Source organism: Botryllus schlosseri, chromosome 1 (assembly GCF_051294905.1).
Source record: "Botryllus schlosseri isolate E-star chromosome 1, Bs_hap1, whole genome shotgun sequence".
NCBI classification, from domain to species: Eukaryota; Metazoa; Chordata; class Ascidiacea; order Stolidobranchia; family Styelidae; genus Botryllus; species Botryllus schlosseri.
The window spans coordinates 8,691,849-8,719,060 of record NC_137236.1 but is presented as its reverse complement, the minus strand read 5'-3'; the positions used below and the strand labels follow the sequence as shown (position 1 = coordinate 8,719,060).

At 41.5% G+C, this 27,212-nt stretch overlaps 2 protein-coding genes across 5 annotated transcripts; both read left to right on the top strand.

Moving 5' to 3' along the window:
* Positions 1-5,275: 5,275 nt before the first annotated feature.
* Positions 5,276-11,467, top strand: LOC145440622 (uncharacterized). Of its 4 annotated transcripts, none has more exons than XR_013915586.1 (7): positions 5,277-5,463; positions 5,953-6,096; positions 7,275-7,472; positions 7,793-7,942; positions 9,741-9,914; positions 10,669-11,157; positions 11,237-11,467. XR_013915586.1 is itself a non-coding variant. In XM_080318314.1 (6 exons), the coding sequence occupies exons 1-6, from the start codon at positions 5,361-5,363 to the stop codon at positions 10,947-10,949; spliced, it is 1,002 nt and encodes a 333-aa protein (XP_080174440.1). In that variant the 5' UTR covers positions 5,276-5,360; the 3' UTR covers positions 10,950-11,467. The 4 variants fall into 4 exon arrangements, 2 of the variants coding, with proteins under 2 accessions (XP_080174440.1, XP_080174421.1); XR_013915585.1 differs by having other exon boundaries at positions 10,669-11,166; positions 11,204-11,467; XM_080318314.1 differs by having other exon boundaries at positions 5,276-5,463; positions 5,953-6,048; positions 10,669-11,467.
* A 12,584-nt stretch (positions 11,468-24,051) lies between these two features.
* LOC145440619 (uncharacterized) lies at positions 24,052-26,924 on the top strand. Its single transcript, XM_080318280.1, has 4 exons — positions 24,052-24,261; positions 24,725-24,868; positions 25,963-26,151; positions 26,505-26,924. The coding sequence occupies exons 1-4, from the start codon at positions 24,162-24,164 to the stop codon at positions 26,744-26,746; spliced, it is 675 nt and encodes a 224-aa protein (XP_080174406.1). The 5' UTR covers positions 24,052-24,161; the 3' UTR covers positions 26,747-26,924.
* Positions 26,925-27,212: the final 288 nt, after the last annotated feature.

Here is a 27,212-nt window from a genome sequence, read left to right as displayed (position 1 = left end):
TTCATGGCGTTTGTTATGAAATGTCGTGATGTGACGTATTCGGGTTGACACACAGCTGTGCAGAAACAGCTGTGCAGAAGATTGGATTTGAAATGCAGTCCTATAACACGACTGCGCCTGGTGGTACAAAATATTTGAATCAAGTTTTTCATGAGCGAAATTTTGACTGATACATTATTGAAAACGCATTTCACGAAGAGCGACGTTTCTCTGTTATTACTAACTGACCTGTATAGCACCGACGCTAATCTATATGGCTTGCTTCGCGGAACCCCAAATATCCGGATGAGTCGCATAACCGTATCAACTACATTGTTTATCTAATGGATTACGAAAAAACACTCGCGCGCAAATTGAACTATGCATCAACAATGCTTTGACAGAACAAAACCATGCAACATGATTGTGACGACAGAACAAAACCATGCAACATGATTGTGACGACAGAACAAAACCATGCAACATGATTGTGACAGAAATCCGTAACATCACAATTAAACCAATAAAATTAGTTGGCAGATGATGGCAAAATAACTGCAGAGAGGAAGACGCACTCTATAGTCTTATTGGCTCATGACATTTGCTGTCGCAAAGATGTGAATGGTTTGTTACGCGTAATTACAAGTCAAATCAACACATAGTCATCCTCTAGGTCTCGGTTTTACAAATAAATTTAGGAATTCGTTTGGTATTCTGAATGCCACAAAATTAAGTACATCAAAAGTGAAACCCCGATCGCAAAGCTAAACAATTTTTAAAATGTTTTTTTTTTGTACTCACTAACCCATGAATTTCGATTACTTTGACATGGCATGACATGCGACAATATCGGATATAAAGCAGTGTAACGTTCATGGGGCGATATGGGGGGCGCTGAGCTCAGGGGGTGGTATGGGGGCGCTGAAGTAAAACGATGTCGCAGTAGAGGGTGAAGTATGGGTATATGTGTATATAGTAGAACAAAAGTTCTATATATCCCCGAGTTCTTATTGCAATTTAACAATCGACAAAATCTGTCAAATCACGAAATTTTTCATCGCGCTACGAGCGAAATGTATGCCGACAATGTTTGAAACATGTTTCCATGTATTCAGTGGTTTATTATAATTGATGTAAAATTAATTGCGCGTACTTTAAGATCACCAATTCCGCGTTAAAATACTACCATCACACTACGTCGGATTATTTGACAAATATGGTTTCGAACTAGGTACATTTAGGCCCGCGGCGAACAAAATGCGCCCTTTGTACATTAAATATGTTTCGAGGCTTTTGGTCAAAATGATTAACCTAATAAACTTGTTTTTGAGAGCTACAAAATTTGATCTTCAAAATATTTCTTCATCGGATCATAAAGTATGATACTGTTTTGTGTTGTGACCCGCAACCTGACATGAAAGTTGAATAAGATGGCTTGCTTCGTTTGGAATACATTTAAACGGCCAGATGGTATGAGCCCGTCTCCAATTGTTGTTTTAACAACCTTGATTTGATCACGAATATGACACATACAATTGTCAAAGTGTTACTTAGTCAACTGGTCCTCGGGCGCGATTCAAGGTATTTCCAATCGCGAACTCCCGACCCGATGCGACCGACAGGACTTTGATCTCTTACCAGATCCGTAACTGCCGCACCCCAAGCCCCTCAATTGGGGAGGCCCAAGCTCGAAGGAGGCCCAATATAATTTCGTATTTTATGAAAATTATGCAACTTTTTCAAACATTTTTCGCGCCAGGCGCTATTTCAAGTCGCCAAATATCTTGATTATTGGGCACTCTTCCCCCAAGAAATAAAACGCAAGATTTATAGAAATGGGCATATCGTCGTTGACCATTACCGCGCCACAACGCACCAAGACATATAAAGTTTTAGGTCACGTAACATGCGACTCCAAGAAGTCTGCCCGGACCATCGGCAGCGAGAAAACCTTGGCCGTAAAGGCTGCCCTTATGCTGACCTAAAACTTCGTTAGCCAATATATACAATAGGTTTAATTATCATATAGGCGTCTAAATGACTGGCGTCGAATGGTCCCGCCTTGGCAATCTGAACCTCACAAGACAAATACCATATCCCACAGGAAAAAATCATATGCCATTGAAGACATACCAATCTGAACTCATGTGATCTTTCAGTTTAGTACGTTTGGCGATTCTATATTTTATGATATAGCAGACAGGAGGTCACGAAATAACATTATGTAACGAAGTCATTCCAACGTGTCCGCCCGCCCGAAGATGTTCAATTATTATTTACGGGCTCTACAGTTTCAAAGACACCTCACTCAGCTCTACCGGTAAATCTGATTACGTGAGCAGAGAAGGCGATAAATTGATTGCAATATATACGTAATTCCCGATCTTATTGACCGATTATATCATGAATTATCGAAATTTTCACGCTTCGCGCTGGCTCGCTAATCATTACATATATAATTTCGTGGCAAAAGCAAACAACGTGATGGGGTGGGGGTGGGGGGCTGACGAAGTGCTGTTCCGTTCCTGCCGACGGATATACCCCCGGAGATGTATAATTATTATTGAGGGGTCCTACCTTTTCAAACACACCTCACTCAGCTCTCCCGGTAAATGAGATTACGTGAGCAGAGAGAGGATAAAGCTTGATTGCAATATATTTGCAATTACCGATCATATTTATCGATTCAGTCATGAATTATAGAAATTGATCGCGCCTCGCGCATTTGGGCGAGAAAAGCTGACGCACAAATGGACACCCAATGTAGCAGTTAACTAACGTTGAATAGCGTACAGCCTGAGGGGTCTGGGGGGCGGAGGTCTCCAGAATTTCGGTTTATCACCATATGAGGCGCCCAAGAACAACGTTTTTTTTGGGGGGGTGACGAAGTGCTGTTACGGCCCTGTCTCTTACCCCTTGTTTTTACTGCCGCCTTTAAATATTGGGTGCTGCAGGGGCACTGCAGGAAAAATTGTTAAGAACCACTGATTCATGGTGTCTAAGAACAGAACAGAAATGGTGCGGATGCAAAATTGAAAAGCTTTTACGTTATGAAGCCGGGTCATGGGTCGAAACTACGTTTAACAACCATTGGTTTTCACATTCATTCATTCATGCGTGGTTTTAATTTCAAATAATCCCATCGTTATTTTGTCAATACGAAAATTGGAAGGAAACATATTATACGAAACCTGAACCAGCCCTACCGCTAACTTTGATCACGTGAGCTGAGAGAGGATAAAATATTTATAGTGCGATATATGGAAGAATGAGTATTATTAACAGAATTCATACACAAAATTTAATAACGAGATGCAGATAGAAACCAGATACATATAGTAAGCAACTAGAAGATCCATCGATCACCCTATGATGGGCTCCGGACCAGTGTTTTTTGGGGCGGAAATTAGCTTAAAAGTGTTGTTTCGGTCCTGGCTGCAACACATAACCACCTATCTACATCTAACTACTATAGCAGGGCTGCAAAACACACATATTGTAGCGATGGCGCAATAGGTTGGTGAATCACCGACCCATGTTAAAATTCCCCTCCTGTATACATACAGTCGATAGGCAAAGTATTGTTATTGTGACGTCGCATGTGTTCATACCTCATTTTAAAATCCGCCAGTAGGCGCCAAAAAGTGTCTGGAATATGGGTCACGAAAATATGGGAACCCCACCCTAAAGACGGTGTGGCGAACTCATGCAACCGAAATACTTGATAGCATTCGCTGTGTGTGTAATATATTGTGCATATTTAAATTATTGTCAACTGAGACGTGTCTCGAAAATTGCTTTCATTACAGCATACTTTACAATAGTACATTTATCGTAATTCGAATAATTTTCAGGTGCTTATTTTCACGGGTTGTGGGATTCATGGGATTCAAATAGATTACAAAGTAATATATTGTTTATAGTTGATTGCTGAAAAAGTACCATACTTAGATCTGTACTGGATATGTAGCTGGAGTCGGAGGTATACGTCAAATTGCAATGCATTTGGAGCAGGAGCTTGCTCCAGTTGTTTTAAAAATATCTCCGTGTTTGATTTATTTCATCGGATTCTATTAGTCTACTACTATGAAAGAAGACTTGATAGAGGAAATATCGTAACTTCTTTATCTTCTTACGATTGTTATTTCAATACTTCTCTGTGTAGAAATAAATTTTTCGTGTTCATTGAATATAATGTTTTGTTTGTGAATGTATTTGAAACGATAGTTGAGTTGCTGAGTGTTTGTCGTCAGGGAGCCGGAGCTGGACTTGTAACAGTTTATTGTTTTCACGTGCTCCAAGGACCAGGTAATAATAGATCTTTGAATACATGTGCCCGTCGCGAGTTCGAAGGGGCGTAAAAGTTTAATTGTGAATGTTCGTTATTACTCTTCCATGTATTCATGTTAGTAATAGTAATCGAACACTGTGAGATTTTACTGTAATCGTAGTCGTAATCGCAATATATGACATTGTTACAGCAATCGCCCCATGTATGATCATTTGTCGAAATACAAGCAATTACTAATAAATAAATACAGTCCATCCTCAATATTACCGGACCACGACTGACCTATCGATATCGCTTCCCATGACATGCCGCCCTATTCTTGTCGCTTTCTTTTTCTATGCTGTCTTCTTTACTTTCATTCAGTGTGCATGCCTCCTCTTTACATCGCCTAGGCCAAGGTGGGTGTCTGATTCCATCGACAAATCCAAGTCGCTTCGACATCTTCCTGTCTATTCATTGTATCGCATTTTTTGTGGTGTATTGAACTGATAAAATTGCTAATAAACCAATGATGATGATTGTATAGGCCTAATGAGAAATTGCATCTGTATATTAGGCTTCTGAAGTTTATCTTGAATATAATTTTAATAAATGAAAGCCCAGTAATAATTTCAATTGTCCGAAACATAGACTCTAGCTGTTTGAGTCTGACTACAATTGATATTGTACCCGGAATTCAGTTATCTCATCGTTGTACCGTAAATATCAGTTGACCACCAAGGAGTGGGCGCTAGACAGCGATACCTTGGTTAGGAGAGGACAATGGAGAGTTTAATTGAAATATCACCGTCGCAAAACAGCGATTGTCTCTTGCAGTAATCAGTGTTTAATTGGTCGTCTTCTAATCATCAACCATGTCCGTCTGGTTTCCTATATGCCTACTGCCATCGATGTTGGCATTCCACTAACATTCTTCTTTTAGCAGGTTTGCGGTGCTCCGGTTATCAAGAGCTGGAAAATGTGTTATCGTGACGTGTATATTTGCAGGCTATGACCGTGGGAGTCAAAACCCCGGTCGTAGTTGAAGTTCTGATCATATTTTTAACAGTAAGTATCGATTGTAGTGGATAATCCGTTAGGAGCAAAAGGAATGTCAATCAGCTCCAAGAAGCAAACTGCCGGCAAGCTTTACCCTGGTAATCTTGGACAAGGCCCCGGTGACGGATCCTTCAATAATCCGGATAACGATGATGGTGAGACATTTGGAATAGACTTCCAGTCTGGGTGTAACGTTATACTTGTTGATCTTGTTCGGTACAATAACGTGGTGTCTGCACTGTCGAATATCTGATGTCATGAACTGTGACTTATCCACTTCGCGTGCTATTTCTGGATTCCAATAGAGTTGAACTCCCTTGAACAGTTCTTTCACTATATCCATTCGATCATGTAGGCTGATATGCCGGTGTTACGGAATAAAATTGCTGGTGTAAATGACCATAGTAGTCGACAAACACCATGAATACCACAAACAAGCAACTGCCGGTGTCGTCGTATAGTTGCAAGATTCCATTTTCGCAATTACGCGAAAGATCATGTATATATGACCCCGATCTCTTGGACTAGCAATTTCCTTCAAAGCGCGTATTCAGATTTAATGCATACATTTATTCGGGGCGTGGATATGCCAAGCCATCCGCGAAGTTGCGATTGCTGAAATCGTACAAACCTTTGCTTCACAGAGATGCTTTTGGATGAATCGCCCCGTAACCAAACCGATGAGGAAATCGTACACCTGCCTGCGGGATCTATGAAGGACAACAACTCTGGACCGCAGGGTATGAACGTGTTTTACGGAGATCTGCTTGACAAGAATCAGAAAGATGGTATCGCCAATTTAGTTTTCTTTCTAAGGCGAAATTGAGAGTGCATGTTAGTGGTGGGAGTTGTCGTCACGTTCCATACCATCTCCATCTAGAATTACAATGTCCGTGGCGCTAGATCTTGGCAAACGGTTCTAGGAAGTTGTTGGCCGCTCTTCGTTTGCATTACGACTCTTTGCTCCAGATACGCATTGATAGGCATATTGCCATGCCGTGGTAGTCTATATTTTGGTGACCGGAGTTTCCTGCAGCGGCGGGTGTCTAATATTCCTTCATGCAGAGACACATATCCGGTGGGTGAAGTGTCCCAGTAAGCCTTAAAATGTCGATACTGGTTTTCGACATCGTTTATTTCGACTTCGTCACCATCGATAATAAATATGTCGCGTGGTAAAGGTGATGCCTGAGATCGTATGGTATATGAAGACCGGGAAATACACGACACGCGGCTGTATGTATGCTCGTTTGCCAGCATATTTGAAACGGGAAATACACGGCACGGGGCTGTATGTATGCTCGTTTGCCAGCGTATTTGAAACTATTTTCTGAAAGCACCAGGCCATATACTGAAATACTTTTCACAGTACCCTCTGGTTTAATACCAATCCATTCTATGACACGCTCATATTTAAGCGACACGATCACATTTCAGCGAATAGAATATCTCGCTGGACTTGTCAGAGGCTGAACGGCATTTCGTTATATGTTCAAAATATTGTTATACTTACTTAAACTGCACGGTTTGAGTTCATGAACTTATTCAATCCCTCGGTACTTGTATTCTCTTGACTAATTTGCGGATATTGCTGCAGTGTAAAGCGTGTCGTGTAAATCCAACCGTCCTACGTGAATATACATACCTTCATACGTGCCCACGTTCCTTCATACTCAATCTTAGGTCATTCTAATTTGTCAAAGCATCAGTTGGGTTAAAATGTGTGTTACTTTCTACTTCTCACCGTATAAATGTGAGGTAGCTTCCGAACCCATTTTCTGACGTGAATGCGCCATTTTCACTAGGCGTGTATCCACAAATGCTCGGATTGAGCCGATAGTCTTACGTTGATTGTCCACCAAGTACGAGTACACACAGCTTCCTCCTCGTCTGGGTGCAAGGAATACCACATTACCAACGTTGCAAGATGCATTGGTAAATGGTCTCGCTTTTGCTATCGCTACAGACGGAATTTCTGGTCCCTACGAGGAACCCAATGATTCAGGATTTCTGGACGACGAGGTTAAATCCGAAAGCCGTTTGAAGAAGGCAATCAACGACGAAGCAGGGAGCTCCATGAAGCAATCTGCCATCAAGATTTACTGTGGTAGTCTGGGACCAGTCTCCGGTGACGGATCCTTCATAAATCCAGACATCTATCTTGGTACGACATTCAGTATATATTTCCAGCATTGGTGCAAAGTTTTAGTTGCATATGTTGTTCGGTAGAATAACTGGTAACAGGTTTGATTCGTCAGGGAATCATTCATCGATAGTTTAACGTTGTTCGATGTTGAAAGATGCCATTTTCGCAACAACACGAAAAATCGTATGTAGGTATAGATAATCCCGTTCCGTTTCGACCAGCAATTTCATTTGTATAGCGCGTAGTCAAATTTCATGCAAGCTCATTTTGAGTCGTGGATATGCCAAGCACCCAAGGAAAGTTACAATTGCTAAAATTGCTCAAACGCCTTCTTATAGAGATGGTTTTGGATGAATCACCCCGTAACCAAACCGATGAGAAAGTCGTACGCCTGCCTGTGGGATCTGCGAAGGACAACAACTCAGGACCGCATGATATGAACGTCTTTTACGGAGACCTGCCCGAGAAGAATAGGAAAGATACTATCGGTAATTTAGATACTATCGGTAATTTATCTTTTATCTTCGGCGATATTGTAGGTGCATGTTGCTGGTGGGAGTGGTCGTTACGTTCAACATCATATCGATATACGATTTCAACGTCGATCATTGTCGTCAATAACTCCGTGACGCTATAGATCTTCGCAAACGTTTTCAGGAAGTTGTTGGCCGCTCCTCGTTTGCATTCTGACGCTTGCCATTGATAGGCAGATGTCCATGCCGTGGTAGTCTATTTTATGTTGACCTGTGCTTACTGCAGAGGCGCGTATACTAGCTCCCTCCTTAATACAGAGGCACATATCCAATGGGTGAAGTCTGCTAATATACCGTTAAATTGTCGACACTGACATTTCGACGTCATTACTTGCGACTTGAGTCCAAGTTGCTACCTCGTCATTTCTCATCCCTGAGCTCGTGAGGTATGAAGACCAAGAAATGACACGCCAGTGTATGTATGCTCGTTTGCTTGCGTATTTAAAAATCTTTCTGAAAGCAGAGGGCCATCTACTGAAATACTTACCCATTATCCTGTGGTTTTATGCCAATGGATTCCATTACCCGCCTACATTTTACAGAAAAGATCATCGACACCCAAAAAGGCGATTCACGAAAATAGAACTTCTACAGAATTCGAAATCCGCGATCTCAGTGTGACTATATAATATCTCGCTGGACTTGTCAGCGGCTGAACAGCATTTCTTTGTGACAAAAATAATGTTTACTTATACCATAACTGAAAGTTAGTCATCAGCGTTATCAATTGACATTTTCGTCTGTCTTTTACATGTCCAATCTTTCATACTATTAATTCGGGCAAATTTTGTAAGACCTTCAAAAATCGATAATATGACTAAATTTTTGGAAAATATGACTTTATATGACTTCTGTGAAACTCCATGCATTTTTACATGTTAAAATGATGTATTTTTGCATGTGAAGATCATGTATTTTTACATGCGAACAACGCCACTCATGGAACTAAAATATTAAAACACACGCAACATAACAGCAATACACATCCATTTTCATTTCAAACCACTGTTGTAGCAGTGTGGAATGTAAACAGTGTTTGAAGTTACGATTTGGACGTATAACGACTTTAGAAATGTAAATAGTGTTTGTAGTACGATTTGGACGTATTAATGACTTCAGTAAGGAGAATGAGCGCTCCACAGAGACGATCAAAACAAGTATGGGTGATGAGTGCTCCAGAGACGATCTTATTACTTGAAAGGCTGGTATACGATCTAACTAGTAAAATATGACTTTATAAGACTAAAACTTTCGTAATATACCTCGTGGGGATCTGGTTTTTGCTTTAAAATTGGTTTCACGACGTGTTTTTGCGTTAAAATTGTTCGACTTACTGATACATAGAAAAAATGACATGGAAAAGAATGACAATGACTTTGAATGGCCCTACTTATAATCTTTTGACTAATTTGTGGAAATGGCGGTCGCGTAAAGCATTTGTTGTAAATCCGACCTGCCTACGTTACATACGTGCGCGCCTTCCTTCATGCTCTATTCGACGTCTTCTAATTTGTCGAGCATCAGTTGTGGTAAAATAGTTCGCATTATACTTCCGTATAATCGTGAGGTAGGTTCCTATATCGGATAGCTATTTTCTGATGAGAATACACTATTTTCCCGAAGTGTGCCAGATATTTTCCCTTGGTGCACGCACAAAAGCGTCAGAATATCCTTGCCTGGATGCCAGGAATACGACATTGGTAACGTTGAACATACGGCGGTAAATATAGTATTTCTTTTACTATCGTTACAGACGGAATGTCTGGACCCTACGAGGAACCCAATGATTCAGGTTTTCTGGAGGACGGTGTCAAATCCAAGACTTTATCCAAGAAGACGATCAAAGACGAAGCCAAGAAGGCAATCAAAGACGAAGCAGGAAGCTCACAGGATGACTGCGCAATGGCGTCGACTAGTCGCCACAATGGTAAATGGTATTCATAAAATAATTTCATCGCCGTGGTGTTCTTCGATGACTGTCCAACCGGTGTGGCAGATTTTAAAGTAGATGGTCGCTAGTTCGACTAATATTGATGTTGATATCGCGTGCATTGGAATATCCGACCGTTTCGGCTGATATCAGGTAAGTTGTGCGATTTGGCTGAACGCCAAACGTTTACTCCCAAGTTGCTCGAAATATTTGTTCGGGGTGTTTTAATGCTAAATTGATACTTCGAATCGACTATGGAACTCGGAACCAGGGTATCTCATACTGGTAACTGACTGCCCAGTTTCAGCCGGCTACCAGAATCGCAGGGAGATAAATAGCCTACTGTACGTGCTTGGGGACAGTTATTAGGAAATGCAAACATGCTGACTTTCGGGGAACCGAGAAAAGTTGATACTACCTGTACTGTGGAGCGTTTTTATTCGTTGACTTGCATACACACTGATCGGACGTGAAAATATCTTGTGCATTTTGATAACGGCGGCTGGAACGCGCGGTTCCGTGCGTGTGGTATGCGATTATTGAATCCAATACTTTGAATCTACATATGTAGGTACTAATATTCGGGTCGATCATTCGTGTCGCGCGAGTTCTCTGATAGGCTTCATGGCATGTGTGGTGTTGGCTAAATTCATAATCCTGATAGTAGATTCAAATTATGAATTTTGCCTGGTGACTCGCTGTAGAAATGACCCCACCTTGCTGTTTTCCAACATCCGGGTCACTGTTTCAGATGACCATTTACCAGAAGATAACCGTGATAACGAGGGAGCTAACCCCAACATGATCAACGATGATGGACCTGGTTGGACGTGTGTTGGTGAATGCTGCTTCACACTCTGGGGACTGATATGCTGCTTCACTCTCTACGAAATGATATCGCCTAGGATGAAGAAGCGTATTGTCTTGGGGTTGATTGGCTTATCCCCTCTCATGATCGCATTGGTCATTTGGCTTCTAACGCATGTTACTCGCGACACGGTCCCTGAGCTTCGGGTCAATGGTAGCCCGTAGGAAGTGGGCTGACGTCGAAAGTATCGTGAATGAGCGCCTGACATATTGCGCTATCTGTGTTGTACGCACCTGAACTGTTGTTGACGTGATTCGATATTTGTATGTGATCTCGACCATTGTAATAGTGCTGATCCATTGTTATTAAACATTTGTATGTGATCTTGACGATTGTAATAGTGCTGATCCATTGTTTTTGAACGTTATTGTTGTAAGGGATGTAAAGATATTTTCTGAACGTTATTGCTGTAAAAGAGTAATCTTTTAATCAGACATATTCTTTTAATGAGACATAATCTTTTAATCAGACAAAGAGTGTCGTCGATCAATATTGGAATATTTCTCAATACACCAACCAATATTTCTCATACTAATTTCAAGTTGTAATGCAAACGTTCAGCTTTCGTGGATGTACTTTTAGCTAATCAAACGTTGTCAACCACTTTGCGAATCTGAATATTTGTGAATGTCGCATTTCAGTTTTTGTTGCGTGTAATCCCAAATAAAGGTGCAGTTGTGTATTCATGGCGTTTTTTAGCTGGAATGTGACGTTCCCAGTTTCTTGAAATGACGGGTGTTTTCACTGTGCGATACACAGCTGTGTAGGATATTGGATATCAAATGCAGTCCTATAAAACGTATTTTCGTAGTCGCACAGAACATCTGCATCTAATTTCTCATGATCGAAATTTTGACCGATTACGTTAATGGAAACGCAATTCACGTACAGCGGCGTTTTTCAGTTATTGTTACAGCAGTGGTTCTTTAACCTACGCTAATCTGTAAGCCTTCGCGAAATCCCACATTTTTTGATGAGTCACATAACCGAATCTATGAAATTGCATGTCTAATGCATTACGAAAGAACACTCGCGGGCAAATTGAACTTCGTATCAACAATACTTCTGACAGAACAAAACCATACAATACACCATCATTGTCACAGAACTTGGAAAGTTTAGTGAATAAATATCAGGGTTGTAACCAAGTTTACTGTTTAGTTTTGAATTTAATCTGGTGCAACCACTTTTTTCAACTCAACTCTAGTGATATAGAATGGTTCGCAGTTTCTAACCCTATTTCAATGCATCAGGACCGTTGGACGAAATACCAATAATGCGGGACTTTACTATTCTTCGAAGGTAAAATTAAATCTTGGCCGTCGTAGTTTTGAGTCATATGACTTGGTTCGAGTCATACACACTGACTCGCGTACCTGTCAGGTAATTTTACGCATTTAAAAAAATGACTCGAGTCACGTCGTGTCATTTAAAAATTGTGACTCGAATCATTACGACCCTGATAACATATATAGATAAAATCGACAGTTAAAATGTAGAGCATTTCGATTTTGAACCCAAAGCTTTAGCGGCACTGGACACGACATGTCATTACGGCATTGAAAATTCGACTGCTGTTATCGCCTTATTGACTGCATACAATATTGACGTGTCATCACTAGTCAGATGTATGAGTGGAGTTTGTGTTTTGACCACAAGTGAGCCCCTGCGACTGACTCACGGACCCCCTACGGACATCTAACACTGTCTTAGAATTGAGAAAAATTTATTCTGTGGCGTTTTTGTGGCCATACACTCTACTAACGCAGGCCTGGCAAAGTGCGGCCCGCGGAGCTATTCTGTGCAGCCCGCGAAAGGTTGCTTGAAATTGAAAATATAAAACCAACTTTTTAATGTTGCTGCATTGGACAAGACCATAGAATGTATAGACCAGTGGTTTTTAACCTTTTTTCCTCCAGCGCCCCCTTTCAAAAATTATCGTGCTCCAGCGCCCCCCCCAACTTCATAATGTAAGGAATGTAATAAAGACAATGAGTAAGAGGGAGGGCCGTAACAGCACTTCGTCAACCCCCTAAAAACGATTGCCTTGCGCACCCAAAGCGTGATAAACCGAACTTCTGAGGGCTTCGTCCCCACGAACCCCCTATCGTGATTTCGATGGCCAGCAAAGTTTGTGTGGCCTGGTCGCCATAGGTACCAAAATTTTCTATAATGCATGAATGAATAGGTGGTAATTACATATATAAGTCGCGATAAACTGAGTGAGCTGTTGTATAGGAAGATAAAGGGCACGTAATTATTAATTGAACATACTCGGGCGTGCCCGCAGGTACAATTATTCGTTACCAGGGCCGTAACAGCACTTCGTCAGCCCCCCCCAAACAAAAAACGTTAGTCCTGGGCCCCCATCGGGTGATAAACCAAGCTTCCGGGGGACTTCACTCCCAGACCCCCATTAGGCTGTCCTCTATTTGCTGAAAGCCTGTTAGGTATCTACATTGGGTGTCCATTTACTGAGGCAGCTATTTTCGCCTAGTCGCGCGAAGCGCGAAAAATTTCACTAATTAATGATTGAATTGGTCAATATCATCGGGAATTGCATGTAAATTGAGATTAATTTTTATCCTCTCTCTGCTCAGGTAAACACATTTACCGGTAGAGCTGAGTGAGGTGCAATGTTCCCTCTAAGCTGCGCACTTGCGCAGTGCTGACACGGTCTCTGCGCACAGAAAATCTACGTTGCGCACAACAAATCCGAAGTTATTACCTTTTTTTAGTCGATACGCACTGTTGTCCAAGGGTCAGCGCAGTGAGTTGTTGAGTGTGCGCAGACTCATCAAAACTTAAAGCGAACATTGTGAGGTTTCTTGGAAACTGTAGGCCCGTTACTAATAATTAAACATATTCGGGTGGGCGAACCCGTTGGTATGACTTCGTTGCATGATGTTATTTCGTGACCCCCTGTCTGCAATAGCAAAAAATATAGAATCGCCCAACAGGAATATCCCTGTCGCCCAATCGTACTAAACTAAAAGACGCACACGATTTCAGATTGGTATTTCTTCACTGACTTATAATTTTTCCCTGCCAGATGGAATTCGTCTTCTGGGGTTCAGATTGCCAAGACAGGAACATTCGGTGTCAGTCATTTAGGCGCCCATGGACAATTAAACCTATATGTATTTTGAAGGCTATATGTAACGAAGTTTTCGGTGTTAATTTGTTATATATACTCATTAAGGATATGTCCTATCACCTCACCATCTACTGCGAAGCCATTTTTCTCCAGCGCCCCACATACCGCCCCTCTGAGCCCAGCGCCCCCCATATCGCCCCCTGAGCGTTTCCGCCCCCTTAAAAATCACCAGCGCCCCCTGGGGGGCGCTGGGGGCAAGGTTAAGAACCACTGGTATAGACTGAACAGGAAATTCGTTTACTATCAACCCTATTCATCAAGATGCCGCGATTACGCAGCCTATATGTACCTCACATACCTAATCAAGATTCAAAGTAAAGTCAATGCAGCAAATTATGTCATTACAATTAAACTCACCAAACCTTCTTTCTATATTGTCCCATTCCGCGTTACACGGTCTGTGTTTCAAATTTTCACGCGATGCCGTGTTTCCATATTCCTAATTCGCAAAACAAGTCAATCAGTGCACGTGATTTCAATGAGTTTATCACCACCCATAAAGGGTAGCAAAAAAGGAAGATGAAAGTCGAAATTCAACGATGGTTCAGAAAACTAAATATTGGTTTACTACCCGTCTTTTTAGTGGTTATTGCCGAGCTCGTCGCCGTGTTTGAGGGGGATAATTCAAGTCGGTTCTATAAAAAAAGCACAAAGACATACGCTCGATCAAGGGACGGCGAATTTTGGAATAACTCCAAGCTTGACTCAACAACAAGGCCATTTCGACAAGCTGCACACTTCACGGAAACCAGCTACCATGACAGTAAGCTTCATAGTATCCGCAGCTGCCGCACCCTAAAGCCCCAATGGCGGGCGAGCTCGAAGGGCGCCTAAAATTATTTCGTGAATGAACATAAATTATAGAGTATTTTTTTGAAAATTGATGCAGCTCCTTTCATATTTTGTTCTCGCTGGGCGCTATTTAGAGACCAATGGTTTATAGCAGTGCTTTTCAACTTGTGTGACGGTTCGCACTTGTGCGAATGAAAAAAATTGCAGTGCGAATGACGAAAGTGGTGCGAATGGGGCGAATGAAAATCCGGATTGAGTGCGAATGAAAATCGTAAATGATAGGTAATTTTTCTGACGAAGAATAATTCAAATTACCCTATAATAGGAAATTCAGGGGCAGTGTAACTTTTCTAGTTGCGACGCGATTGTAACTTGTTTAAGTTACGACGCGCCACTAATCGTAGCTCTTACAAGCCGTAGTGAATTAATATTTTACCCCTATAAATATTACGTAACCAAAAGTCTGGTTTGGAAGCTGCAGATACACACGCCATGGTGTAATAGCAGACATACAGTATATCAGCCCGTTTAAGCCTGTGACAGGCTGAAAAATATGACGTCAAATTGACTTTCTGCGTTCTGTCGCTAAACAATCATCATATTTTTATAATAACTGTTCAATTAGCGCGAGGCACGAGGATAGTAGTAATTACGATCATTACAGAATCACATTTGCAAGTTACTGTAACGCATATTTTTACTCATTTAAGGGTTAATAAAGTATGGCCCGCAAAGGATATAAGTTTGGGTCGACAAGGTGCCAGAGCTATCTGGTAATATGTATATGTAATATTTGGTTGGTTTATTGCAAAAAATCCTGCGATAGTTTTTACATATCCAAGGTCACGGTGTTGGGTACTGTAGCCAATAAGCGAGACACGCAGAAATATGACTTGATCATGAGAATCCGCCGACCTTTGATCTGAATTCATGATACGATTTATCCGAATGGCTTTTTTGAAAAACATGGACGAACACCGTTGAGATGTACTAATGTAGGGGTGTGCAATGGGCAAGTTCAGGCCTATGAGACTCATTCATTTCGAGGCCAACCCCTTCTGCGTCGGGGCGCATGAAGACGTTAATGTTTGGGCCATCATACCGCTGATAAAATGCGGTGCCAAAAGCATAAGCGGCGAAAACACCTTGGCCAAAAATGGCCGATGCTGGATGGCCAAACATTTCGATATGGATCTGCTCCGTTGTCGGCACGGAATTGTCCCGTTCTTGCAGTCTGAGTAGACAAGTACAAATGCGACACGCAGAGGAATTTAATCACCCTAATTTGAAATCGCGTGCGTCAGACATGTTTTGAGAGCTGTGTTGGGTAGAATTGTGGTGTGCGCGTTCTGTATGTCATCGCCTACATGTCCGCAAAATCGTAGCATACTACTGTAATATTAAAAATGAATTACTTTTCATGATTGAGGCTCGGATCGCGAGATGCGACAAAAACTCAGATTTTCGAGGTAGTCGAAATAGCTGCTTCAATGTTAATAAACTGATATGCATTCTCAAGTTAGATTAAGCTAAATCAGTGGTTCTTAACATTGCCTCCAGCGCCCCCCAAGGGGCGCTGGCTATTTTGAAGGGGGCGGAAACGCTCAGGGGGCGATATGGGGGCGCTGGGCTCAGGGGGCGATATAGGGGGCGCTGGAGAAAAATGGCTTCGCAGTAGATGATGTGGTAGTAGGACATATCTTTAATGAGTACTCATAGCGAACTAACACCGAAAACCTCGTTGTATATAGCCTACAGTAGACATATAGGTTTAATTGTCCATAGGCACCTAAATGGCTGGCACCTAATGTTCCTGTCTTGGCAATCTGAACCTCAGAAGACGACTTCCATCTGGCAGGGAAAAATAATATGCCAGTGAAGAAATACCAATTTGAAATCGTGTGCGTCTTTTAGTTTAGTACGATTGGGCGACAGGGATATATAAAACTAGATATCTCTGTTGAGCGATGTCCAATGTTCCCTCTAAGCTGCGCACGTGCGCAAATGCGCAGTACTTTCACGGTCTCTGCGCACAGAAAATCTAAGCTGCGCACAAAAAATCTGAAGTGGTGACCTTTTTTTAGTCGTTACGCATTGTTTTCCAAGGGTCTGCGCAGTGAGTTGGTGAGTGTGTTTAGACCCGTCAAAAATTAAAGGGTACATTGGCGATATCCCTGTTGGGCGATTCTATATTTTTTGATGTAGCAGACAGGAGGTCACGAAATAACCTCATGCAACGAAGTCATACCAACGGGTCCGCCCGCCCGAATATGTTTAATTATTAGTTACGGGCCCTACAGTTTCCAAGACACCTCACAATGTTCCCACTCCGTTTTACGAGTCTGCGCACACTCACAAACTCACTGCGCAGACCCTTGGACAACAGTGCGTAGCGACAATAAAAGAAGGTCATAACTTCGAATTTGTTGTGCGCAACGTAGATTTTCTGTGCGCAGAGACCGTGTCAGCAGTGCGCACGGGCGCAGATTAGAGGGAACATTGCACCTCACTCAGCTCTACCGGTAAATCTGGTAACTTGAGCAGCGAGGACAAGAAATTGATAGCAATGTATATGCAATTCCCAATCTTATAGACCGATTTTATCATGAATTATCGAAAATTTTTGTGCTTCGCACTAGCTCGCCAAACAGTACAGCAGATTTTGTGGCAGAAGCGTGATGGGGAGCGGTCGGTTTATCACCGTATGACAGCCCAAGACCCAAGTTTTTTCGGGGAGCCTGACGAAGTGTCGTTTCGTTCCTGCCAACGGGTATACGCCCGAAGATGTATAATTATTATTGAGGGGTCCTACCTTGCAATCACACATCACTCAGCTCTATCGGTAAATCCGTTTACGTGAGCAGACAGAGGATAAAAATTGATATCAATATATATGCAATTCCAAATCATATTGACCAATTCAATCAATAATCATTGAAATTTTCCGCGCTTGGCGCGTCTAGGCGAGAATAGCTGGATCAGTAAATGGACACCCAATGCAGATGACCAGTATCAGCATATAGCGGATAGCCGAAGAGGGGTCTGGGGGCGAAGCCCCACGGAAGTTTGGTTTATCACCCTATGGGGGCCCAAGACCACCGTTTTTTTTGGGGGGGGGGCTGACGAAGTGCTTTTACGGCCCTGGTAACGAATTAATTGTACCTACGGGCACGCCCGAATATGTTTAATTATTAGTTACGTGCCCTTTATTTTTCAATACAACAGCGCTACTGGTAAAAAAATCTGATTACGTAGGATGAGAGGATAAAGAGTTTATAGCGACATATATATGTAATTACCACCTATTCATTCATGCATTATAGAATATTTTGAAAGCTAGGGCGACCGGCCACACAAATTTTGCTGACCATCGAAATCACGCTACGGGGTTCTTGGGGGCGAAGCCCTCAGAAGTTTGGTTCATCACGCTATGGGTGCGCAAGGCAATAGTTTTTAGGAGGGTTGACCAAGTGCTGTTACGGTCCTCCCTCTTACTCATTGTCTATTTTACATTCCTTACAATATGAGGTTGGGGGGCGCTGGAGCACGATAATCTTTAAAAAGGGGCGCTGGAGGAAAAAAGGTTAAGAACCACTGAGCTAAATAGACGAACACACAGTATAGTGAGTTTATTTGCTCTTCACATATACTCGCGAGACAGAAAATGGGGAAAAAAACAGAACACAAGTTGGAGCAACGTATTATAAGGTAGCGAGCTCTAATGTGCCTTTCATCGTTTTGAACCTTATTTTCCTAGACATGAGGCAAAAGGATCAACACAAACATGTGTTTTTTCCATCCTTTCGACAAACTGGAGCCTCCTGGACCTTTGTGTCAGCTCTCAAAAACGATTTCTGCCAACCAGCATTTTTCACTCGCTAATAATACGCTGTATTTTGGGTAAGACTGCAGAACAGATTTTAAGACCTGGCCATCCAAGCACTAGTAGACGATCTTGTAGAAAACTTAACAACTTATTTGGCCGAAAACGGTTTCAGTAAAATAGTTGATATCAAAACGGGCGAAAAAAGTTGCCTTTCTAATGAGACACTTGATAGCTTAATCTACATAGTAGCCAATTTGTTGCACACCTGAACAAAATGTTGTTAAGTATCTCCAACTTCTTTTTGTATAGCAATTTTCGGTTAGTTTGTGCGAATGAAATTTATTTTACAAAAAAAAGTGCGAATGAAGCTCAAAAAGGTTTCCGAGAAGGGACTGCAATTGCAACAGCTGATCAAATTAATTAAGTAAAGGGAAAAAAGCGCGACAGCGAGAAAACCTTGGCCGAAAACGATTGTCATTCTGTTGACCGAAAACCACGATGTCCATTGTCCATAGGTAATATTTGTCAGTGAATAAACCCCAATTGAGAATCGTGTGCGTCTTTTTGGTGCGCGTGCCGGGAACCACTGATCTAAGACATTTTGGAAGGGGCTATAGCCGTATACGCGTGTTCACAAATACGACATTTCTTTTAAGTAGCGGTCAAACCGCTGCGTTTTCACAAGGTAGACAAAAATGATCTTATTTCTGATGATATTTACCAAGCAATATTGTATTTTGAATAGTATATATAATATTCATATTGAAATGGGCCCAAATATTTTCCGCTGACACTCATCTGGGGTCTTCGTCAGCAAATAGGAGAAATAGTACATCAACAATCGTATCTCAAAAGATGAAGTCACCATCATGAAACTACGAATAAGAGAGTGTTGAATGTACTATGTTTAGATGGTACACTAACACTGTTGGATAATCCCGCTTGTGCGATAAATTATCTGGACGACATATTTCGCGTCGTTGGAAGGGGCCGTTCGCACTTTCATTTGTGTGCCTTGGAGTCGACTTTTATCAAAATACACCTGCCAAGGCTGTGTCAACAACAGGAGTTCATGTACCATCTAAAAATAGTAAATTGAACGCTCTCTTATTCGCAATCTCGTGCTGGTTATGTCATATTTTGTGATACGATTGTTGATATGCAATGTTCCTTCCAATTCTTCACTAGTTGCTGACGATTACCCCTGCCGAGCGTCATCCGAAAATATTCGGGTTCATTTCAATATGAATAGTATTTAATTGTATATTGAAGTTCTGTACCTCTAAGAAGCTCTTCAAATATTTTATTTGTTGTTGCATATATGATTTGCAGTACAAAACTTTAAAATTAGCCTACACGTTATAAGCGTTTCATCACAATACATTTCTTCGCATTCACCAAACATTAGCTCAACGATAAACGCAAATGACAAATTGAACGGAGATGACCGAAGTGGTAAACCTTATTGTTCAAGAGGCCACATGTGATTTACGTACTGCAATGATCATTCCTTCATGTATAAAGTATCGTCCATAATTTACATATGTGTATCATTCATTCGAAATTGTGAGAGAACGGCATATTCCTAGTTTCGCTTGAGGCCGCTGGAATGCTTCAATCTGAGAGGGTGCACTGTGCAGCCTGCTGGTTCTGTGCTATCAGACTGTGTCATTTCAGCGTCAGCAATCTCTGTTCAAGGACACACCGAGACACCGCGACTCGCGAAGTGGGCTCCCGTTCCGCGCGACTAGTGAATAGATACAAGTGGGGCTGGGCAAAATCGAGTTCCTGAGTGATTCGATTCTGAATCACGGAATATGCTTCCGAGTCGAGTCGAGTAATCGAGTATCACTCATTATGACATATAACAAAATGTAATATGTCAAGGTTCAAATATGTACCTTTTATACGACCACAAAGAATATAATGCCTGTTATCCATCACATTAAAGATACTTTAGTAGTTTTTCGACAATACCGATTTCATTGCACTTGGTGACAATGTTGTGGGATAATCATGACTTCGAAAATGTGCTATTTCCAGTAGCGCGGTGGGTGTCTGATCTTATAGGCTACTCCCAGTTGTTTCGACACCTTCCTATCTTTTCATTGTATCGCAGTCTTGTGATGTTTTGAAACGATGAATATATTGATAAACCTGATTTATTGATTGATCGTAGCTTGCACTATATGTCTCGCATGCTACGATACGACCAGTCAAAGTTTCAAGGGTTGAACAGAGAAAATTAGTATCGAAACTATAATTCTGATTGATAAAGTAACTTTCGGTGACGAGGAGCGTATAATTTCAATACTCGAACAAATCGTATTTCACTACTCGACTCGAATTAATAAAATTAAGACTCGATTTAGATTCGAGAAATCGAATCATTGTGACCAGCCCTAGATACAAGCACATGTTTCATAACATATATATTACCGATTATGGTGCGTAGCAAGCATATGCATAAAAACATATGAGCACAGTTATTAGTTCCCTTGAACCCATCAAATTAGCTAAAAGTAGCTAGCTAATGACGCCTTTTTTTTTATAGAATCTCACCAAGAACCGAAGCGGCCCGCGCAATCATTCATCAGGGTTGTTCAGAATTGACCGACGTTCAAAATGTTTTGGTCAGTCCTTTCCCCATCCTTTACACCTTAAAACCCTCTTCTAGCTACTTTTCTCTCTGTGTGCATGTTAAGCTGGAAGAATATCGGATGGAAATGGAGGTTCCGCTATAATATGAGTGCCGCGATTTGTCCTAGCCTACTAAAATGTAAGATAAATAACAGGTTTTATGCTGCTGCTATGGTTTAGTCCTAGGGTAATTCAAACCTCACTGTCGATATTATTATGAGTTCAGGACACTCTTTACATATTGATCACTGCCTTAGAAATGTTCAAACCAACCTACATCTCAGCATCATTTTACACGATTCACAATGTTAAAAACTATAGCTGTGAATGTACCCTCCACTCCCACAACGACATTGACATTTGCAACATCAAATTATTTAGTGAATCGTAACAGCATAACAGGAATATGGATAACAAAACGAAACAACAAAACAAAGAAACGGATTGATTTGACAAAAATCCAAAACTAATCAGGTAGAATGGTAGATGAATGTTGGCAGTGGTATTAAGTTTTATCATACGTTTTGCTGAATCGTTAACTACATGAATATTTTTCGCAAATTCCCGCGCAATCATGAAATGCGGAGAACTATGCAATTCTGAAACTGGTAGACAGGACCCACGGTGTTCGACCACTATACCACCAATATGAACCAAGATTCCGTCTTCAATGAATCAGCGATCAAAAACCTGACACAGAGATCTCTGTCACTGATTCGGTTTACAGTAACTTTCAGAGTGGATAATTCAGATGGATGGATGGATGGATGGATTCATTGCTGTAGGGAGCGTCAGCTGCTTGTGAAGATAGGGATGAGGTCTCTGTATTTTATTTTTGCTACTTGATGCGGCGGTGCACGATTTTCAGCAGTTATATTCAGTCTTTTTCTTGTTGCCCGAGTTTAACTAACCACTCTTTATCTTAGCCACCACTCGTTCCTAATCTGCAGCCCCCTGATCATGGTAAATGCTTTGCCTTCACATTTCTTCATCGTCTTTTCGCTTCAACTGTCGCAGTCACATCAGGAGAGCCTATGTGGCAATAGCAGTTCCAACTCATAGAATATGTGCTGCATCTGAGAGAGTCATCTGTAGGAAATTTACTTGTAAATTTACGCATCCAAAACGCAGTTAATGAAGTGGGGATTCTGGTTATATGGGTGGCATAAAGATTAACACGAAAGTCAACGCCATGGATAGGATTCAAACAGTTAGTCAAAATCTTTCGTGGCTATGAAAAACTGCAGCCAATGATATTTGGCGACATCACAAAATGAATTTGTAGCTATACTATGCAAGGATATCGAAAAATGAGCCGCTGACTCGATTTCGAGGATTGTTGCAAAAGATGACATAACCACCTACCATGATTAGAGAATACCACATTAGGAACGATTGACGTCAAATATTGATTGATGAAAGTTAAAATCAGAGAATAATAAGACTGAACATAACTACAAGACAGCCTGCACCATTACGAAGCAACGAAGGTGAACTTACAGCTAGATCTCCACCATCCATATTTTATTCAAAAGCAGCTACCACTCTCCACAGCAGTGATATCGAATTTTCAACTTATATTTCCACTTTTTTCAATTTTCAACTAATTCATGTAAATTTATTACTCTAAAAGCTCCTGTAATACTATTCCCAGACAGATAGCCTACCTATGTCCTGTTTGTACATTTGATTGGGACGTAATGATGATTCATATTGATGCTATAGCTTCAAGACGAAATTGGGTCGAGTCTTCCAAAAGCAGAATGTTGTAGAATTACGCGTTTCGTGAGTGCTCGGGAATTCGTTAATAGTCGTCAAGTATCCTGGTTGACGATGCAGCAGCGCGAATGACAAAATTAAACACAGCTATGTACATACCAGACGACAGAAAAAGCAAGCCAGTCTGTTACAAGGTTTCAGGAAGATCACTGGAAAAGATTCAGAAATTTTTAAAAATAAATCGATTCATCCACAGAATAGGCATTGCGTTTTTGTCAAACTAATCCATTTATTTGTTATGTTGTTTCGTTTTGCTATCCATTTTTTCTGTTATGTCGTTAATTTCAATAAATATATGGATTTTTTTAATGTCGCTGTGCGAGTAGATGATATGTTTACAGTTATATTCTTTAACATGATGAATCGTGCAAAATGATGCTGAGTTTTATATAGATTTGTGAATTTCTACGACAGTAAGCAATATGAAAATGGTGTCCTGAACTCAAAATAAAATCGATAACGAGGTTTTGCATCACCCCAAACCACAACAGCTGCATAAACCGTGTTATTTATTGCATTTTAGCAGGCTAGGTAACTAGAATTATAGGTGAATCCATCATCTCCATCCAATATTCTTCCAGCTCTACATGCACGGATTGCACACAGATGCAAGGTATAAGGTATTTACTATTTAGGTACAAGGTTTTCAAGGTAAAAGGTATGGGAAACGGACTGAACATCACGATTTTTTTAGAGTTGGTCAACTCAGAACAACCCCGCATAACGTCGTTTGATCAAAGGGGCTGTTCATGTTCATCTATGTCCATGTTCTTTAGAATACAATCGCATTCGAGTACATGCGTCGTTATGCCGAGCCCAACACATCAGTTGGTCATCAATGTGGGGTCAATACAGAGTGATAGGATACGAAAGGTCAATCGTATATTTACGTGAAACATCGACTGTCTCACACAGTAATCAGTGGTTAATTTTCCGTTTCATGATCATCAACCCATTATCGTCTGGTTGACTATTTATTTGCTGGCGTCCATCAATGGCTTTCATTTAACAGGTTTGTGATGGTGCGGGCATCGCGCACCAGAACTTCGGTAATCGTGACGTCTATTTACAGGATTACCGCAGGCTTACCGTTGTAATAAGTCAGGGTGAAGCTCCCGTTCGCATCATTTTGATAAAGGGTAAGTATCGATCGTAGGGGATAATCGATTCGGAGCAAAAGGAATGCCAATCAGCTCCAAGAAGCAATCTGCCGGCAAGCTTTGCCATGGCAATCCAGCACAGGACCGCGGTGACGGATACGACGTTGTTCCAGGTCGTGATGGTAAGACGATCAATATCGATAGGTTACAGATGTCTGTAAAGCGACGAAGATGTATAATATAACCAATTGCCACATTTCATATGACATTATATCTGTTGACCCCAACAGTGTCAATCTGATTTTCAAGCAAGCTCGTTGGTCTCATTATTGCTGATACATTCCTTGGAACAGCAGTGTTATTTGACATATAGGGCCGTCACCGTCAGCAGTGCAATTTTACTAGGGCTAGAGATGTCTTATTTTACAGGGCTGTGACCGTGTAAATTATGGTTTTATCGTTCTGTTCGGACTTTTGTCCAGGCCTCGACTAGCTATTGAACTCTATGCAAGTTTATTCGAGACTGGGTGCGTTTCCATAGCGCAGTTACCCTCGCCAAGTAAGCCCTAACGCTGCGATTGATCAAATATTGTCTCGTCTCGGTTCAAACCTGTATGTTTAATCACTATTCAAAACTTTGTTTAGTGGAGGTTCCGGATGATCTGGCGTGTGATCTATTCGGCGATAAAGGTGTACGACTGCCTGTAAGACTTGGAAAGGGTTGCAACTACGCGTCCCCAGATATGAGCGTCGTTTACGGAGACCTGCTTGAGAAGAATCCGAATGACGGTAACGCCGATTCATTTTGTTTCATGGCAAAAATTGTAATGCACGCTACCGGTGTAAGTGAGCGTTCCGATCCATTCATTATACACTTGATATATTCTTCCTACATAGTTCCATGTCGCCCAATCTTGTACAAAACGTTCTTTGGAGTTCTCGATTGTGTCGCCAGTCACTTAACAATCCTGACTCGGGTCATTTTCTAAACATACGGATATTGACTCGATTCGAGTCAATATGTGTATTGACTCGACTTGGACTCGAGTCATTGCGCATGACTCGATCCAAGTCATATTACTCGAGACTCAGACGGCCACGACCGACATTTCATTGTAATTTTGAAGAATGGAAAAGTAACCACCCAATTGGGGCTTTGTCTATTGGTACTGGTACTTGAAAAGGCGACCAGAAACTATTAGGAGTGAGGGGAATTAGTGTATTATAAATGAGAACCATTCGATATCACCAAATAGGGTTATAGCAGTGGGTTTAACAAGACTGTAACTGGAAACTGAGCAGTCAACACAATGACTTTGACTCGGACTAGAGTCATTATCCCATGACTCGGACTCAAACCTCTGCATAATGATTTGAACTCGAAGTTGACTCGGGGACGAAATGAAATTGACTCGAATTGACTCGAGTCAAAACTATAAAAGTGAGAGTGACTTGTGACTCGGAGCCTTGTGACTTGATTACAACCCTGCTGACTCCTTTCTATAGTTGAAGAGCGTCAATGTGGTCTATCGTTTCTTCCATGGTGGTTAATTAGGAAGGTCACTGATAACTTTCATCGCAGAAGCGCACTGCGTAGCCATTAGGATATAATGCGCTCATTAATATCCAATAACATTTTCAATATGGAGATGCCTAGGTCATTCATCGCTAAGACTAATCATGGCGTCACTTGAAATGGATCGTGCTAAATTCTTGCCCTTGGCCCACGGTACAAACGAGCCGAAAAATGTACGGCGAGTGCCGTCTGCTCGATTTTTTGGACATTTTAGAACTTTGGTTACGAACACACCATGCCAACTATATTCAATATTTTCGTATTGTCGCTGTGGCATTGTGTAAATCGATTCTTCGAATGTCACAAGGTGTACTGGAAGAAAAGAAGACAATCAAAGGCAAAGGGAGAAGTTCGAAGCAGGCCAACCAGGAGGCTAATGATTTGGGAGTCCTGGATGGCTCGAGCAGCTCCAAGGCTCAATTGAAGAATACAATCAAAGAAGGTCTAAGCAGCCCGGATTATGGCGCAATTGCTTCAGTGACAAGTAGCCGCCTGGGTTAGTAGTGTTAACACGACTTTCATCGTTCGGGTGTCCATGATTATATGTACATTTGCACTGTACGCAGCTGTTCCCGCAATGTTAGTAGACGTCTCCCTGAATGAAAAATATCCATGGTCAATTTTTTATTCTGTTACCGGCCGCAGTATCCACATAAAATATCACACTTCAATTGGATCATAGCTCATATTGTACACGCTGCACTCTAACTGTAGCGCCTGGTATCGGTTTGATATGAGCTGTCTGACGCTTGGGATGTAGTGTGTTGTGCGACTGGTAATGTCGGAAGGGGTAAACTTCGAATGTCCAACGTTTCGTGCTTATATTTCAGTCGCGACATTTTATTTCAGATGACGCAATCAGCGAAAAAACTCGCCATGACAAGATCAATCGCAGCATTAAAGGCGAGTTGAATTCGCGTACTTGGCTCGTTCTGAAGGTGGCGTTGACATGCGCATGCATTCCGTTGATTATATGGGGCTTCATGGTTCTGTTGGGCTATCTGGAAGATTCCGACAACGGTGCAACGAGCGTGTCCAACCTCACTCAGGTGGTTGGATCGACCCAGTACCAGTCCGAAGAATGTGGATGATAACACCTTATCTCGTGTTCACGAGTGCCGCTCTCCGCTCGAACATTTGACATTGAACTTAATTCGTGTTGTCCTACCTGATTCTTGATTCAGGCGTGACCTGTGATTGTGCTAATGTGCTTTTATGTAATTCAATCAATTTGTTTTGCCGACTTCATATTTGATCCTCCTGGAAGAACGGGTCAATTGAATCGACAAGAAATCTTTTCATGATGTTTTGCGGTCTTTTTATCAGCCCGAATAGTGGCATTGTGCAAATGTGCTTTCATGTAATTCAATCAATTTGTTTTGCGGACTTCATATTTGATCCTCCTGGAAGATGGGGTGAATGTAATCGACGAAGAAATCTTTTCATGATGTTTTGCGGGCTTTTTTGTATCAGCCCGATGACTCTTTCAATCGAACGCTAACCGCCAACTCAATTTGAGTTGTATTGCAAATTTTAGCACTATCCTGTAAGACTTAT

Coding starts and splice junctions, on each gene's coding strand:
- LOC145440622 (XM_080318295.1), top strand. CDS start 5,361: ATGTCAATCAGCTCCAAGAAGCAAACTGCCGGCAAGCTTTACCCTGGT. Junction 6,097..7,274: donor TGACAAGAATCAGAAAGATG/GTATCGCCAATT, acceptor CTATCGCTACAG/ACGGAATTTCTGGTCCCTAC. Junction 9,915..10,668: donor GTCGACTAGTCGCCACAATG/GTAAATGGTATT, acceptor TCACTGTTTCAG/ATGACCATTTACCAGAAGAT.
- LOC145440619 (XM_080318280.1), top strand. CDS start 24,162: ATGCCAATCAGCTCCAAGAAGCAATCTGCCGGCAAGCTTTGCCATGGC. Junction 24,262..24,724: donor CGTTGTTCCAGGTCGTGATG/GTAAGACGATCA, acceptor AACTTTGTTTAG/TGGAGGTTCCGGATGATCTG. Junction 26,152..26,504: donor AGTGACAAGTAGCCGCCTGG/GTTAGTAGTGTT, acceptor ATTTTATTTCAG/ATGACGCAATCAGCGAAAAA.